We start from the raw sequence: 12,630 nt of genomic DNA, 5'->3' as shown, positions 1-12,630 counted from the left end.
CATCGAATCTTGGGAAAGATGCAAAACTATTCTCAGCTTTAATGAAAAGATCAGATGAGATCAGATGCTATGTCTCTCTTACTAACTCATTGGTGGACGTTAATTTTTAAAACTCTAATGCTTCGTAAATACGTGGAGGGCATAGAAGTAGTGTGGAGCCAGGCTCTTGGCTTATTGAGAAGATTCTGGCAGAGCTCCTCCAGGTGGGTCCCACCTGGGGCACACTGCTAAATCCTTGCTTTGGCTGTCAGCGTGGTACAGCAGATGAGCTTTCTGTGGCAAGGGCAAAGTCAGAGAGATACAGGGCTTGTTAACCTTAGCTTGACCCCATTAAACCCACCAAAGTGTGACTTTTCCTATAGAAAGCAAATGTGCTGGCTCTGAGCCCATCAGGATTCTGAGGCGCTTTCTCAATACGGAGGCAAACAGGAAATGAGATAGGTTTTATTTTACTCAGGCTATATTAAGGGCTATGGAGTCTAGGACATGACATGAGATATAAGAAAACTAAACTGCATTCCAGGAGCCTTGAGAAACTGCTTCAGTTAGTGACCTCGTGAAAAGATGCTAAACTGAGAATCAGAGGACTTGAGTTCTGGTCCTCACCTGGGAAAAATACTTAGCATCTTGGAATCTGTCTTCTATTCACTACAGTAAGGATTCTCAATAAATAATTTCTAATTTTTCTACTAGTTCTAGTAATATGAGGTTCTGTGCAATGTGAGAACTTATGAGAGAAGCCATCAGATTTCTTAGAGGTCAGACTGCATCCTGGAGACAAACCAAGCAATTATTAAAATATATCATCCTTGCTTAGTTCTCATATGCATTTGAAGGCTTCTCACTAATAGCTAAATATGTCATATCACTAAGACTTACTCAGAAAAATACAATGTGAATGATTAATCTATATGCCGCTGAAGGACATAAATGATTAAAAGATACTTTGCAGATGAATATTTTGTAGACTGTCATAAAATTTTTTGAAAAGTTAAAAAGTACTGAAGAAGTGCTTTGGTAGATAAAATGAACTTGCAGAGAACAGAAAGAAAACAATTTCTAAGGAAAATCAGGAGGATATGGGGCACGAATAACTAGAAAGATTTAACTGTAGGCCAATGACATTGCCCAGGACTATGATTTATTTCTTGAAAGTTTAAATTCTCAACTTACATACCCACTTTAATGCTATCCTCTTTAAAGGAGTCATCTTGAGAGCCTGTATACTTATTCCATTCAGGCTACTTATGAATAGAATCATTTCTGAAATTTCCCTTTTATAATTGCTTCCTGAAATGGACACTTCCTTTTAAATATTTTTAATGATATTTTAGATAAAGTAGGAATTATTCAGAGTCATATCTGGTGAAAAGATGGTGCTTATACCAGGTAATTTATTTTCCCCTTTTCCTTCTTTCCTCCACTCTCCCTATTCTCTCCCTCGTTTCTTCTTTTCTTTTATTCAGAAAAGACCTGGGACTAAATTATTTTGTCTGTCTTACAGTCTTTTTTTTGAAGACTTTCAGAAATCATTCTAAGTAGTCTAATATTGTCCTAGTAATAGCATATTTTCCAAGTTAATGATGGGTGTTTAAATTCTAGTTGCTTAGTTTAAAATAGTCTGTCTTGTGGTTCTGTAATAACATCCCTTAGAATGAAATCTATGGGGCTTTGGCTGGGTGTTAGAGTTGCTGAAAACTACAGAAAACCTAAATGTTACCTTCAAACTAGTGATGAGCTTGGGCCAGCGGCCCTGAACTAAGAGCTGAAGCAGCAGGAGGACAGAAGAAGCTGCTAGGGGAGTCTTAAGTTGGATCAGGGAGCCTGATTACTTGACAGGAGGTGTTCAGGGAGCAGAATGAACTTACAGTCAGGATGTAGGACAAATACATGAAGAAACAGAAAGTTCTGTCCTCGTTGCATACGAGAAGCAGCATGGTGCGGTAAGAAAGACATGCGGCTGGAAATTTATTTGAAATACTGCTTCTGTTTCCAATTAGTAATGCCACTCTGGACAAATAATTTAAAATCTCTGTGCTTGTTTCCTCATTCATCAAATTGAGTTTAAGAGTTCATTAAAGATTAAAATTTGTTTTATAAAGGATGCATGATAAATGTCTTTAAATATTTGAAAAACTCTCATGTAGAAGAAGGATTGAACTAAGATTATACAATATCTAAGAAGAAAACTAGGAGTATAGGGCTAAAATGAAGCAGATTTCAGATTGAAGTAAGATGGAATGCCCAACCATGAAATGGTTACTTCGAGGGTGGAGGATGCTGAGATAAACATCCCCATCAGTGCACGTATTCAAGATGAATTGAGGGCATCAGTTCTGTGATATTATACAGAAGAATGTCCGCTGGAAGACGTGGTGGGCTAGCAGATTATTTCTCTTTCAGATCTATAATTCTAGGAATCTCTACTCTTTTGGAGTCATCTTTGCTTTTTTTTATTGCATTTGTGGGCCTACACAAAGCTAGGGTTTGACAGGCCTAAGAATCCCAGACAATTCTAGGAGTGAGACATGATCTATGAGGGTTGTGTTCATGTTGCCATCTTTATTATTGTCAAAACCAGGTGTATTCCAGCCTCATTGCTCCTTGGAAGACTCAGAATCTCCAAATCTCACTGAATGAGAAGAGTTAAAAGAAGGACCTTAAAGCTGCTTCCTCTGCTACTATTATAAGATGCCTCTTTGCTGTTTAGCAGAAGCACATATTACAAGAAGTACTGGGCTCAAAGTTCTGAAATAGTGTGTTATGTGAACACAGAACTAATTATTATTGATTCTTTGAGCCATTTTGGTAAAGGGACATTAATTACCATTAGGCCAATTGCACTGATGCAGTTGTAATGAGCATACCTATGGGGATTCCCAGAGACAGAACTGCTCATCACAGCATCCAGCAAGGAAGAGCAGGATGTAGGTGTCTAGGAAAAAGATAATGTTGTTCTGATTTTGGTCACCTCCGAAGTTTCTGCTAATTTATGCTCCTGTTCCCTAAACACTTTGTTTAATGTCTCCATCTCTTTCAAGGATACTTTCTGTTCACTGTTCATAATACAGTAATGCTTGTTTTCAGATAATGTCATGTGATATCATATTCCTGCCTAGTGGACTCATGACTCTTAGAAATATAGGTTGCATGAGGCATTAGTAGGAGTTTAAAAAAATATGCGTCTCTGGAAGGAGAGCAATCCTTGTTCCTACAAACAACTTTCTTAGTAGAAATTTGACTTAGTTCCCAGCCACTTCCTTTTCTTATCTACTGTGCCCCTGTATTTCATCTCCTTTTTTGAATATTAATTGTTAACACTTAATGAGGGTTTACTATGCACCAGGCCCTATGGTAAGTATTTAACCTGTTATCCTATTAAACCTAGTGAAGTCAGTTCTTTTTTTTTTTTTTTTTTGTCTTTTTCCTTTTTATCGGTACCAGGGATCGAACTCACAACTGCCTGCTTGCAAGTCAGGCGCTTATGCCGCTGAGCTAAATCCCCAGCCCCTGTGAAGTCAGTTCTTAACAAACTTTCCTCAGGGAAGGAAAACTCTGATGTTTAGAAAGCTAAATAATTCATTCAAAGTGATAGCTATAGACTTAAACCAAGTACTTTTGTTTTAAATTATAGTATTTCTATTTTTATTAGGTAAAAACATGAATTATTTTTTAGATAGTCAAATGACTAATGGCATTTGTCTGCCTTTCCACTGGTTTGTCTCCATTTACCTTTCTTGATCTTAGTACACATCCTTCATGTGTTTAATCTTCTTTTTATTTTATCTTTACAGGTATCTGATCAATGTCACTTTTGAGGGGAGAAATTTGTCCTTCAGTGAAGATGGCTACCAGATGCATCCGAAACTGGTGATAATTCTTCTGAACAAGGAGAGGAAGTGGGAGAGGGTAGGACATGTCTTTGACAATTCTTGAGCAAAGTGGAAGGGAAGGGACATAAAATTTGGGGACACATTATAGAAAAAAATAATCCTCTGGTTTCATCATTAGACCTAGGAAGCAAAAGGTCAAGACTTTTAAAACAGGAGCAGCCTGGTCTCGAGTCATGCCTTCATTTTCTCACCACTTTGGTTAACCAAAAGGTTGTCTTCTCTATGAGTTACATTCATTATGGATAATTGCATGGCGGTTGGATCAGGACTCTGTTTTAATGAAAAATTTTCTTTGTGTAATGTGATATAATTTGGTGAAGAAACCAAATGGGTGGTATAACTCATGAGCTGTGTTCTACTTAATATCTGGGTATACCCATAAAGTCTTGTTCATGAGCAGACAGATTGAGATTTACTAGAATATATGAAGAGTTGCCACCCAAGACATTGGTCACAATCTTGGCTTCTGTCAGCTGATCACAGTGTTTGGCATCCTACCACTTGAAACTGCTTTCTGTGGGTGTCAGACTGTTATAATCATCAGCTTGTCTGTTTAGGATCTTGGGAAAATCTTTTAACCATTCTGTGCCTTGGTTTCTTCTTTAACCATTCTGTGATAATACCCGTATCATAGGCATGAGGATTAAATATATTTCAACCTTTAAAAGTACTTAGCCTGGCATTCAGTGAAGAGAAACTAAATATTAGCCTCAGTTCTTGTTCTGATCCTCAAACCCACATGGTACAAAGAATAAGACTATGGCTGACTTTTCCCAGATGTGTTCTGCTGGGCTGTTGGTTCTTAATACACTGCTGAAAAAAATGGTTTTGCAGATAAATAATATTGGAAAGTGCTATTTATTGTTTCTTATTCTAGGAGACTCTCAGATATTAAGTGTCTTAGAGCAATGAAACAATTTTTATTTTATTTAATATGGCATTTCTTTGTATTATTTTACAACAAGATCCTTTGTTCAGGACATTTATATTCCATGAGAAACACACTGGATACTGATTTAATGTAAGGTGGATAAGCTACATGGACCAGTTGGATGTGAACAAGCTTCACAAAGTCAGTGTGATTTTGACTATAGAGAAAGCAATATGTTAGTCAGCTTTCTGTTACTATGTCAGAAAACCTGAGAAAAATTAATTTCTAAAGAGGGAAGGTTTATTTTAGCTCACAGAAGAAGAGGTTTCATTTTGGGTCACTTAGCTTTGGTTTTGTTTGTTTGTTTGTTTTTTGAACCTGTGATAAGGATCATGTGACTGAGGATACCACTTCCCTTCCTTGTCAGGAAACAGAGAGAAAGAGAAAGGGCCTAGTTTCCCTTATCTCCTTCGAGACATGATCCTAATACCTAAGGTTCCCCCACTAGGTCCCACCTCCTAAAAATTCTACCATCTCCCAATGGTGCCATAGGCTAGGACCAGATCTTCATCCCATGATCCTCGGAGGACTCTTCAAGCTCCAAACTATAGCACTAGGCTATATATTTCTAGAGAGAGTAGCCAGAGGAAAATTTCTTGAAATTCTCAATCTTCTCATGTAGGGCCCTGGATAGCTAATTGTGTGACTGTTTATCTGTGAATGAGGCATGTGTGGTCCAGGTTAGTATACCCTGGGGCCAGATCCTCCATATGCAAAAACCTCACTCTGTCATGTAATTGCTATCATCAGGCAGAGCCAGAAGGCTTTCATTGTGCCTGATGTTCTTGATTAAAGTTATCCTCCCTCCTCTGAGTTATCATTTGTTCACAAATGGTTTTTCTCCAAGCTCCTGCTCTCTACCCCAATCAAGCTGCTTTTCACTGCTGCTGTGGAGACATTATAATTTCACAAGTGTTCTGGCCCCTCATGTATAACAGGCACTTCTGCATATCTCCAGAAGAGGAGTTATTAATAACTGAGACTTCATATGTGGATCCAAAGACATCCAGCTGGGGTAGCTCTTATGCAGTGGTCTCATGATTACTGTCTCAAGCAGGAGGCATCTCGCCACTTATCCATGAGAGGTGCCCCTTACCATCCTGCTAACTTATCTAGGCTGGAATATGAGGCGTGGGCCCTACCTCTACCCCGAACTAGATGCTCTCTGTGGATTTAAACTTCTCACCTCATCAGTTTTACCTTTATTCTAGCTCCCAAATTTATTTCTGATTTCAAACATGGTCCAAGAACCATGGAATAATTTTTTTAGATGGGGCTCTGTCCCTGATGCCAGCCTTTATCCACTCAGGTCTGACCCATGTGGCTCCCAAATAAGCTCCTGCAACACAAATATACATTCTTTCCCTGTCCAGAACTCCCTCAAGGTTTTTATGGTTTATGGATTGGAGTCCACACTTTGTCTATTCTTGCATTAAAAGTCTTGATATACTTTCCAAGGCCTGTGTTCTCTTCTTTGTCATTTCCTACACTGGACTCCCTTCTGTCCTGAAAATGTGCCTTGTGTGTCCTGCCCTCTGTACATGTCAGGAGGCTTTCATTTCCTAGAATGCATTGTGAGTTTACAGAAATAATCCTTTGAAGTGCAATTAAAATGTCGCTGCCTCCTTTCCAGACCCTGCAATATAGTGTTTCTTTTCTTTGTCCTCTGACACTTTGGTTTGTATTTCCTTTTCGGCTCTCATCATAACTAGCCTTGCATTGAGAGATGTGTGCATGCATGCTCCCAAAGGGCAGAAGCTGGGTCTGTCTCCCTATCATGTCTCACAACAATGTGGAAGTGTATATTTCCCAGAGCAGTTCAATAAATACTTGTGGAATGAATGAGAACCATTATACACTGAGTCTAAAATCTACTACTGAGAGTCCATGTTTATGCTATTGCCCTTGATACAATAGCTATTTTTTTGAAGAGGGAATAAAAGCTTTATGTAGATTGAATTTTTATAGATCATATTTAAAATGTACTGAAGGAATTTGCTATTTAAAGAAATTCTGTGGTTAATCATTTTGTAAGGCATTTTTGGAGGAGCGAAATTATAGAATAGAAATTTTTCATATCAACTTGGTTAAGCTGGAGAACATTTTGGAAAAAAAGATGTTTAGTGTCCATTAAGTCTATGCAGCCCCCAAATTAAGTAATTTCTATAAGGGTCACTCATGGGCAGAGAGGATAGGTAAGATCCAGGCAGGATTCTGGGGCTTGGCTTGGATGTGGAGACACTGCACTGTGAGGGGTTGTATCTTTTTTGCTACTGTTCCTCCCACCCCAGGGTATCATTCTCAAGATTCCTAATGTCATTCCAGTGGGTCCTTATAATCCAAAAGGATTTATAATATCTGTGGGCTCCAGGGAGGCAGGCACCAGGCTCAGCAGTGCAGACAGGAGAAGGACACTGGAAAGCTAAGCAGGGTCAGTGGAAGATACATGGTCTAAGAGCTGAGTATGGTCACTAAATAGCTGTGTGACCTGCACTCTTCACCTTCCTTGATCTTTATTTCCTCATCTCTAAAGTGATGGCATGAGACTAAGACCTCTGGGGGCCTTTACAGCTCTAAATTCTGGGATTACAAATTCCTGTTGTAAATGAATAGGAACTTGAAATGGAAATAGGGACGTGTACTGAGGTATACAGAAGGAGCTTGAGTTTGTTTGGAAGGACAGTAGCTGTTAGGATTTCTGTGTCATTCTTGTCATCAAGGTTAAATATCATGTCCCCAGAGTGGCCTTTCCTGATGACTAATACTAAAATAGCCAACTGATCACTCCATTATAACAGTTTAACTTTCTCTTTTCCCTGCTTTATCCTTTCTTCTTTTCTGGTACAGGGGATTGAACCCAAGGCCTCCTCACTGAGCTCTGTCCTCAGCCTTTTAAATTCTTTTATTGTGAGAGAGTCTGACTAGATCACCTAGGCAGTACTCAAATTCTCTCGCCGCAATATTCCTGAGTGTTAGAATTGCAGATGTGCACCACCATGCCAGGCCAGTTTAATATTCTTCCGTATACTTAACTGTCTTGCATTCTGCTTATTCACTTGCTTGTTTGTTTACTTCCTGTCTTTTCATTGGGACAGACATCTTATGGGGACAAGGACCTTGTTCAACCTCTATAATTCCAGCTCTTAAGTAGAGGGCCTGGCTCAGAGTGATCATTCAAAGATAATTGTTAAATAAATGAAGACTTTGTATGCTTAAGAAACTTAGATATTCACCAGCACATTCATTGCCGCTCTGAAAAATCCTCCCTTAAAAAAGAGGGGTTCACAGAAGTATGCATGAAAGCAGGTTCCTCCCCACCTCTAGAGTGAGCACTCCAGTGACCATGAAGGACTTTGGGGGAAATCTTCAGGGAGGCTCAACGTTCTGCATGAGTGTAAGTGTGCAAAACAGCTTCTAACACGGGGCCTCGGCTGGTGGGAGAGGCACTGAGTTGTTGGTGTGAACCATGTGATGAATTTCACGGTATTCCTTAGGATTCTTAAAAAATGTAGTCCCAAAGCTGCTGTCTTATAAATCTGGTTCCCTTGCAATGACTTGAAGTCAACACAGTATAATCTACAGTTTTAGAAATCAGAAAGGACTGCATTCAGGTCCCCACATTGTCATTTACTGGCTGTGTCAACGTGAATAAATGAAATGACTGGTGCTACCAGAGACTATTTGCTCTTAGTAAAATAGAGTTTTACATAAGCTGTTGTAAAGATTAAATGGGATCTTAGAGTCAAACACCAGTTAATAGTGACTGAAACAGAGTCAATATTCAACAGATATCATTTTGTTGTTGGTATCCTTCATGTGTAATTCTTAAAATGCTATTTGAGCATGATAAAAACAAGAAGTACAAATGATCACCTGGTTAAAAGAAAGTCCTCTTCTTACCTATGATCCTTAGCCTTTCTCTCAGAGCGATTATCACTCCCAATTTTTGGAATTTTCCCCAAAGCAATTATTGTTGCTGATTTCTTATATATTCCTCTGAAAATACTCCAAACACATAAAAATTTGATGTATTTACTCAACCAACTTTAGAAAACAAACAGTATCTTCTCTTCTGTACCTTTGATAGGATCCTATGTAGCCTCCAGAAGCCATGGGGGATACAATAGCAAGGATATCTTTGAATGACATATATGTTTTAAGAAAAGCCAGAGCATCTCTCTGTTATTTAGGAATGTGGAGAAGGATATTCATCAACGAATTCACAAACCTGCAAATACACAAACACTAACATAACATAGTGAATTGGGAAGGGTAGGCAATGGTACAAAAGTGATCGTGTACAGAATGGGCTCATTTGTGAGACTCTAAATGGGGACAGCTGCATAAACTTGCATTAAAAATAGTCTGGCACGGAGAAGCTGCTCCAACCAGCTCTCAGGCTTCTGTCGCTATCAGAGCCTCTCATGATTTGCTTCATTGCAACTGCTCTGTGCTTCCATTTAATCGTTCCTAAAATGGGGATAATAAAAATGAAATGCAGTTGGGGGTGTGTTCTGAGTAATGACTTCAAGAAATGATGATGGAGCATTTTCAAGCTGTAAGATGTAAACAGACCTTAAAGGCACTGTCTGGGTCAGACTTAAAGAGGGATATGTAAAATTTAATTTTGACCACCTTCTTCCCAAAGACACAAGAGAATGTTTTATGATCCCACTCCCTCTTTCTGATAGATAACCTATCAGAAAATGCCCCTCCTGTAAGTTGGGTATTTTAAGTTTGTTTAGGTGTTTTCTTGACTCCCCAGACACCTTATTATCTATGGTTTGCAATCCTGAAACATCACAGCCACATCCATCAGTGAAAGAAGTGCTAGAATTGAAAGAGATTTGCATAATAGTACTTGTGAGTGCTGGTCACATAAAAGTACTTATGAAGAAGGGCACCCTCGCTGAGAAAAGCAAGACCCTCCCAGGAGTTATACGAGCAGCAACGTGGTAAGAATACTTGGCCAGCCTCTGATCCTGGGATAAATAAGGGAGTTTAAAGGAACCTAATATGTGTGGGAACCTCATATCCAAGTGTGGTGCTCTGTGATGCTAGCACAGAAGGACAATAGTGACCACATTCACAATTATCAATTTGGTAGTTGTATGAAAAGAGTTGATTGCTGCTTAACCAGGTATCACTTGAAAGCTTTGAATAACAGAACAACCCCTTCACCTCCCACATACACAAACCCTGCATGAGCAGACTGACAGACTGCTCTCATGGACATAGGATCCATGTCTGTTTACATCCCTGTGCCCAGAACAGTGCAAGACAAGACACCACTGAGTAGGTTAATAAATACTGGGTGACTGAGCCAACACATCTGCATACACTGTGTTCTACCTCCTCTAGTCTCGAAGGAGTATCCATGCCTGCTCCAGGCTGCACAGAGGCTACTAAAGGAGTGAACCAAGGCTGCTCTTGTAAGAGGGGTTTGTTCTGTCTCCTGATAGCCACATTTGACAACATGCAATTTTTCCAACTTTGAGCCAAGTATTAATCTGCATCATTAGATTAAGGGATTAGAAAACAGGATCCATGGAGAAAAGCTATGGGCATTTATGCTTTAAAGGGAAGAAGAAAAAGGCAATGAGCTGATAACTTACTCCCCTTAAATGTATGAATAATTATTGCACCATGTGTAGAGATCCGTTTTTCACTTCCTCCTGAGAGAGAACCATAGTGAGTGGGCTTAAGATCAAGAAGAAAGGATTTATGTTGACTACAGGGAGACCTGCTTAATAGAGAGAAGTGTTGAGTCCTGGAACTGCCCCAGGGAATGACTGTGGAAGTCTTGAAAATCGCAAGCCCTCATCTCTCTGTGATAGACGGTCTTCTCCAAAGCAGTGCCACGTGAGCTCCGTGGTGTTTTCCTTCCTTCCCTTCCGGTAACTTTCTGTTCCTTTTGTGCTTTTGGCTTCTGTTCCCTCCCTCTCTATCTTCCTCCCTCTCTCCCTTCCTTCTGTTTTTCCTGCCTCTCTTCTCTTTATCCTCCCTCTCTTGCATCCTTCCTACAGGTAATTCTGCAACACTTACCACGAGCCATGGACTGCTTCTTCCAAATCACTGCCATAGCTTTCCTTAGGGCTGAAATTAAAAATGACAATAATCATTCCAAACCAAAACCAAAACAAACACCAAGTATACTGTACAGGGAAAGGTGCTTATTTAAAGTTTCTCTAAGCCAAGGTGATTTTTCAGCATTGCTGTTTGATGTAGTCTGACACTGGGTTGACATTTCGTGTTGATTGGTGTGTAATGAATCTGCTGACAGATTTTACTCATGCCTTTGATTTACACACAAGGCCACTGGATTACACCTTAGGGATGTTTACCTGAGTCGGGATTATCACAGATCCTCACATTCAGATGTTCCCTTTTGTTCATTGCCTAAGCTCCGAAAAGTACTGGCCCATCTTTAGTGCCAAAATGCTTCCAGGGGTTCTAGGATGAGACTAGTGGGGTAGGGGGCAGCCACCGGAATAAGGAGACGGGTACACTGTCAACCCCTAAATTCTCAACTCTGCTGTTAGGTTCAGTCTGCCACTTCTGTGTGTAGGACTGTCAAACCATTCAAAGAAGAGCAGGAAGTTGGGGGGAACAAGCATCAGAAATATCATTTCAGAGAGGCTACTTGTCTTCAGTGCTTGTTATCAGCCATTGAATGAAAAGGATAAAAGAACAAGATAACCTTGGTTGCCTTTACTTCTGAAATCTGTATTTGCTGATGGGGACAAAAAACAGAACTGAACTTAGAGACTGGAGTACTGGTTTAACCTTGGCATAGGGCAACAGTAAAAAGGAAAGTGTCCCCAAAGCCACAAGACTTCTTCTATCTACATTGTCTGATACCTACTCAGATTTTTAATACATGACCATGATTTGTGGTTGGCTCCTGAGTCCTGGAACTGTTTTTCTGATTTCTACATTATGGTATTTCTCCAATAATGATATTTTACATGTGTGTTACAATAGAATGAATAATTTACAAGCTACTTTTTTCTTTTATTGTGTTATTGTGTACATCTTCCTATTTTATTAATATTATTCAAAATAATGAAATATAATTGCTGTCTGATATTCCATTGTATGCGTGCATCATACACCTTCAAACTGATTCCATATGTCCATTAAATATTTTATTTTTCCTGTAAAAATAATTTCAAAGTTGTTGATGGTACAATTGACACCATAAAGTTGCATAAAGTGAGAAGAGTTGGCCACTGTTTTCTTATTTAATGTCTTTAAGGGTTAAAAGTGAAAGCTTTTGGGGCTGGGGATTTAGCTCAGCAGCATAAGCGCCTGCCTTGCAAGCAGGCAGTCGTGAGTTTGATCCCTGGTACCGATAAAAAGGAAAAAGACAAAAAAAAAAAAAGTGAAAACTTTCCATTTGGAAATTGTTTGCTTAATATTAATTTAGTAACAAGCAATGGGTACATATGCAGTGTACAGAGGATCTCTTTTGTTATTCTTGATCTGCTATGAGTCAGATCTCTGTGATCCTTTCCGTGACTCTCTGATTGAGCCTTCTAACTTTGCTGGTAACTGTTACCTTTGGGAGTATTGGCCATGTGTTCTGTCTACCTGCATTTTGATTACATTTGTTTGAGAGTTGAAGACTTACATATATCAGACCTGGGCCGGAGATTTAGCTCAGCAGCACAAGCATGTGCCTGGCAAGCACAAGGTCCTGAATTCAATTCTTATTACAAAAACAAACAAACAACAAAAAAAGAAGTAAAATTCAGATGCATGTTCCTTAGGAACTGGTAGCGTTCATGCTTGGTGTGGCACCCT

At 39.4% G+C, this 12,630-nt stretch overlaps 1 protein-coding gene across 3 annotated transcripts in view; it reads left to right on the top strand.

Moving 5' to 3' along the window:
* Grin2b (glutamate ionotropic receptor NMDA type subunit 2B) overlaps nucleotides 1-12,630 on the top strand; it is a 408,651-nt gene that overhangs the window by 274,129 nt on the left and 121,892 nt on the right. For all 3 annotated transcript variants that reach the window (XM_063238257.1, XM_063238255.1, XM_063238256.1), the window contains exon 5: nucleotides 3,795-3,909. In XM_063238257.1, coding sequence (XP_063094327.1) covers nucleotides 3,795-3,909 — 115 coding nt within the window. The remainder of the gene's footprint in view (nucleotides 1-3,794; nucleotides 3,910-12,630) is intronic.

Source organism: Cavia porcellus, unplaced genomic scaffold (assembly GCF_034190915.1).
Source record: "Cavia porcellus strain 051 isolate PalLab524CR breed Dunkin Hartley unplaced genomic scaffold, mCavPor4.1 scaffold_27, whole genome shotgun sequence".
In the NCBI taxonomy this organism is placed as follows: Eukaryota; Metazoa; Chordata; class Mammalia; order Rodentia; family Caviidae; genus Cavia; species Cavia porcellus.
This window is presented reverse-complemented; position numbering and strand designations above follow the sequence as displayed.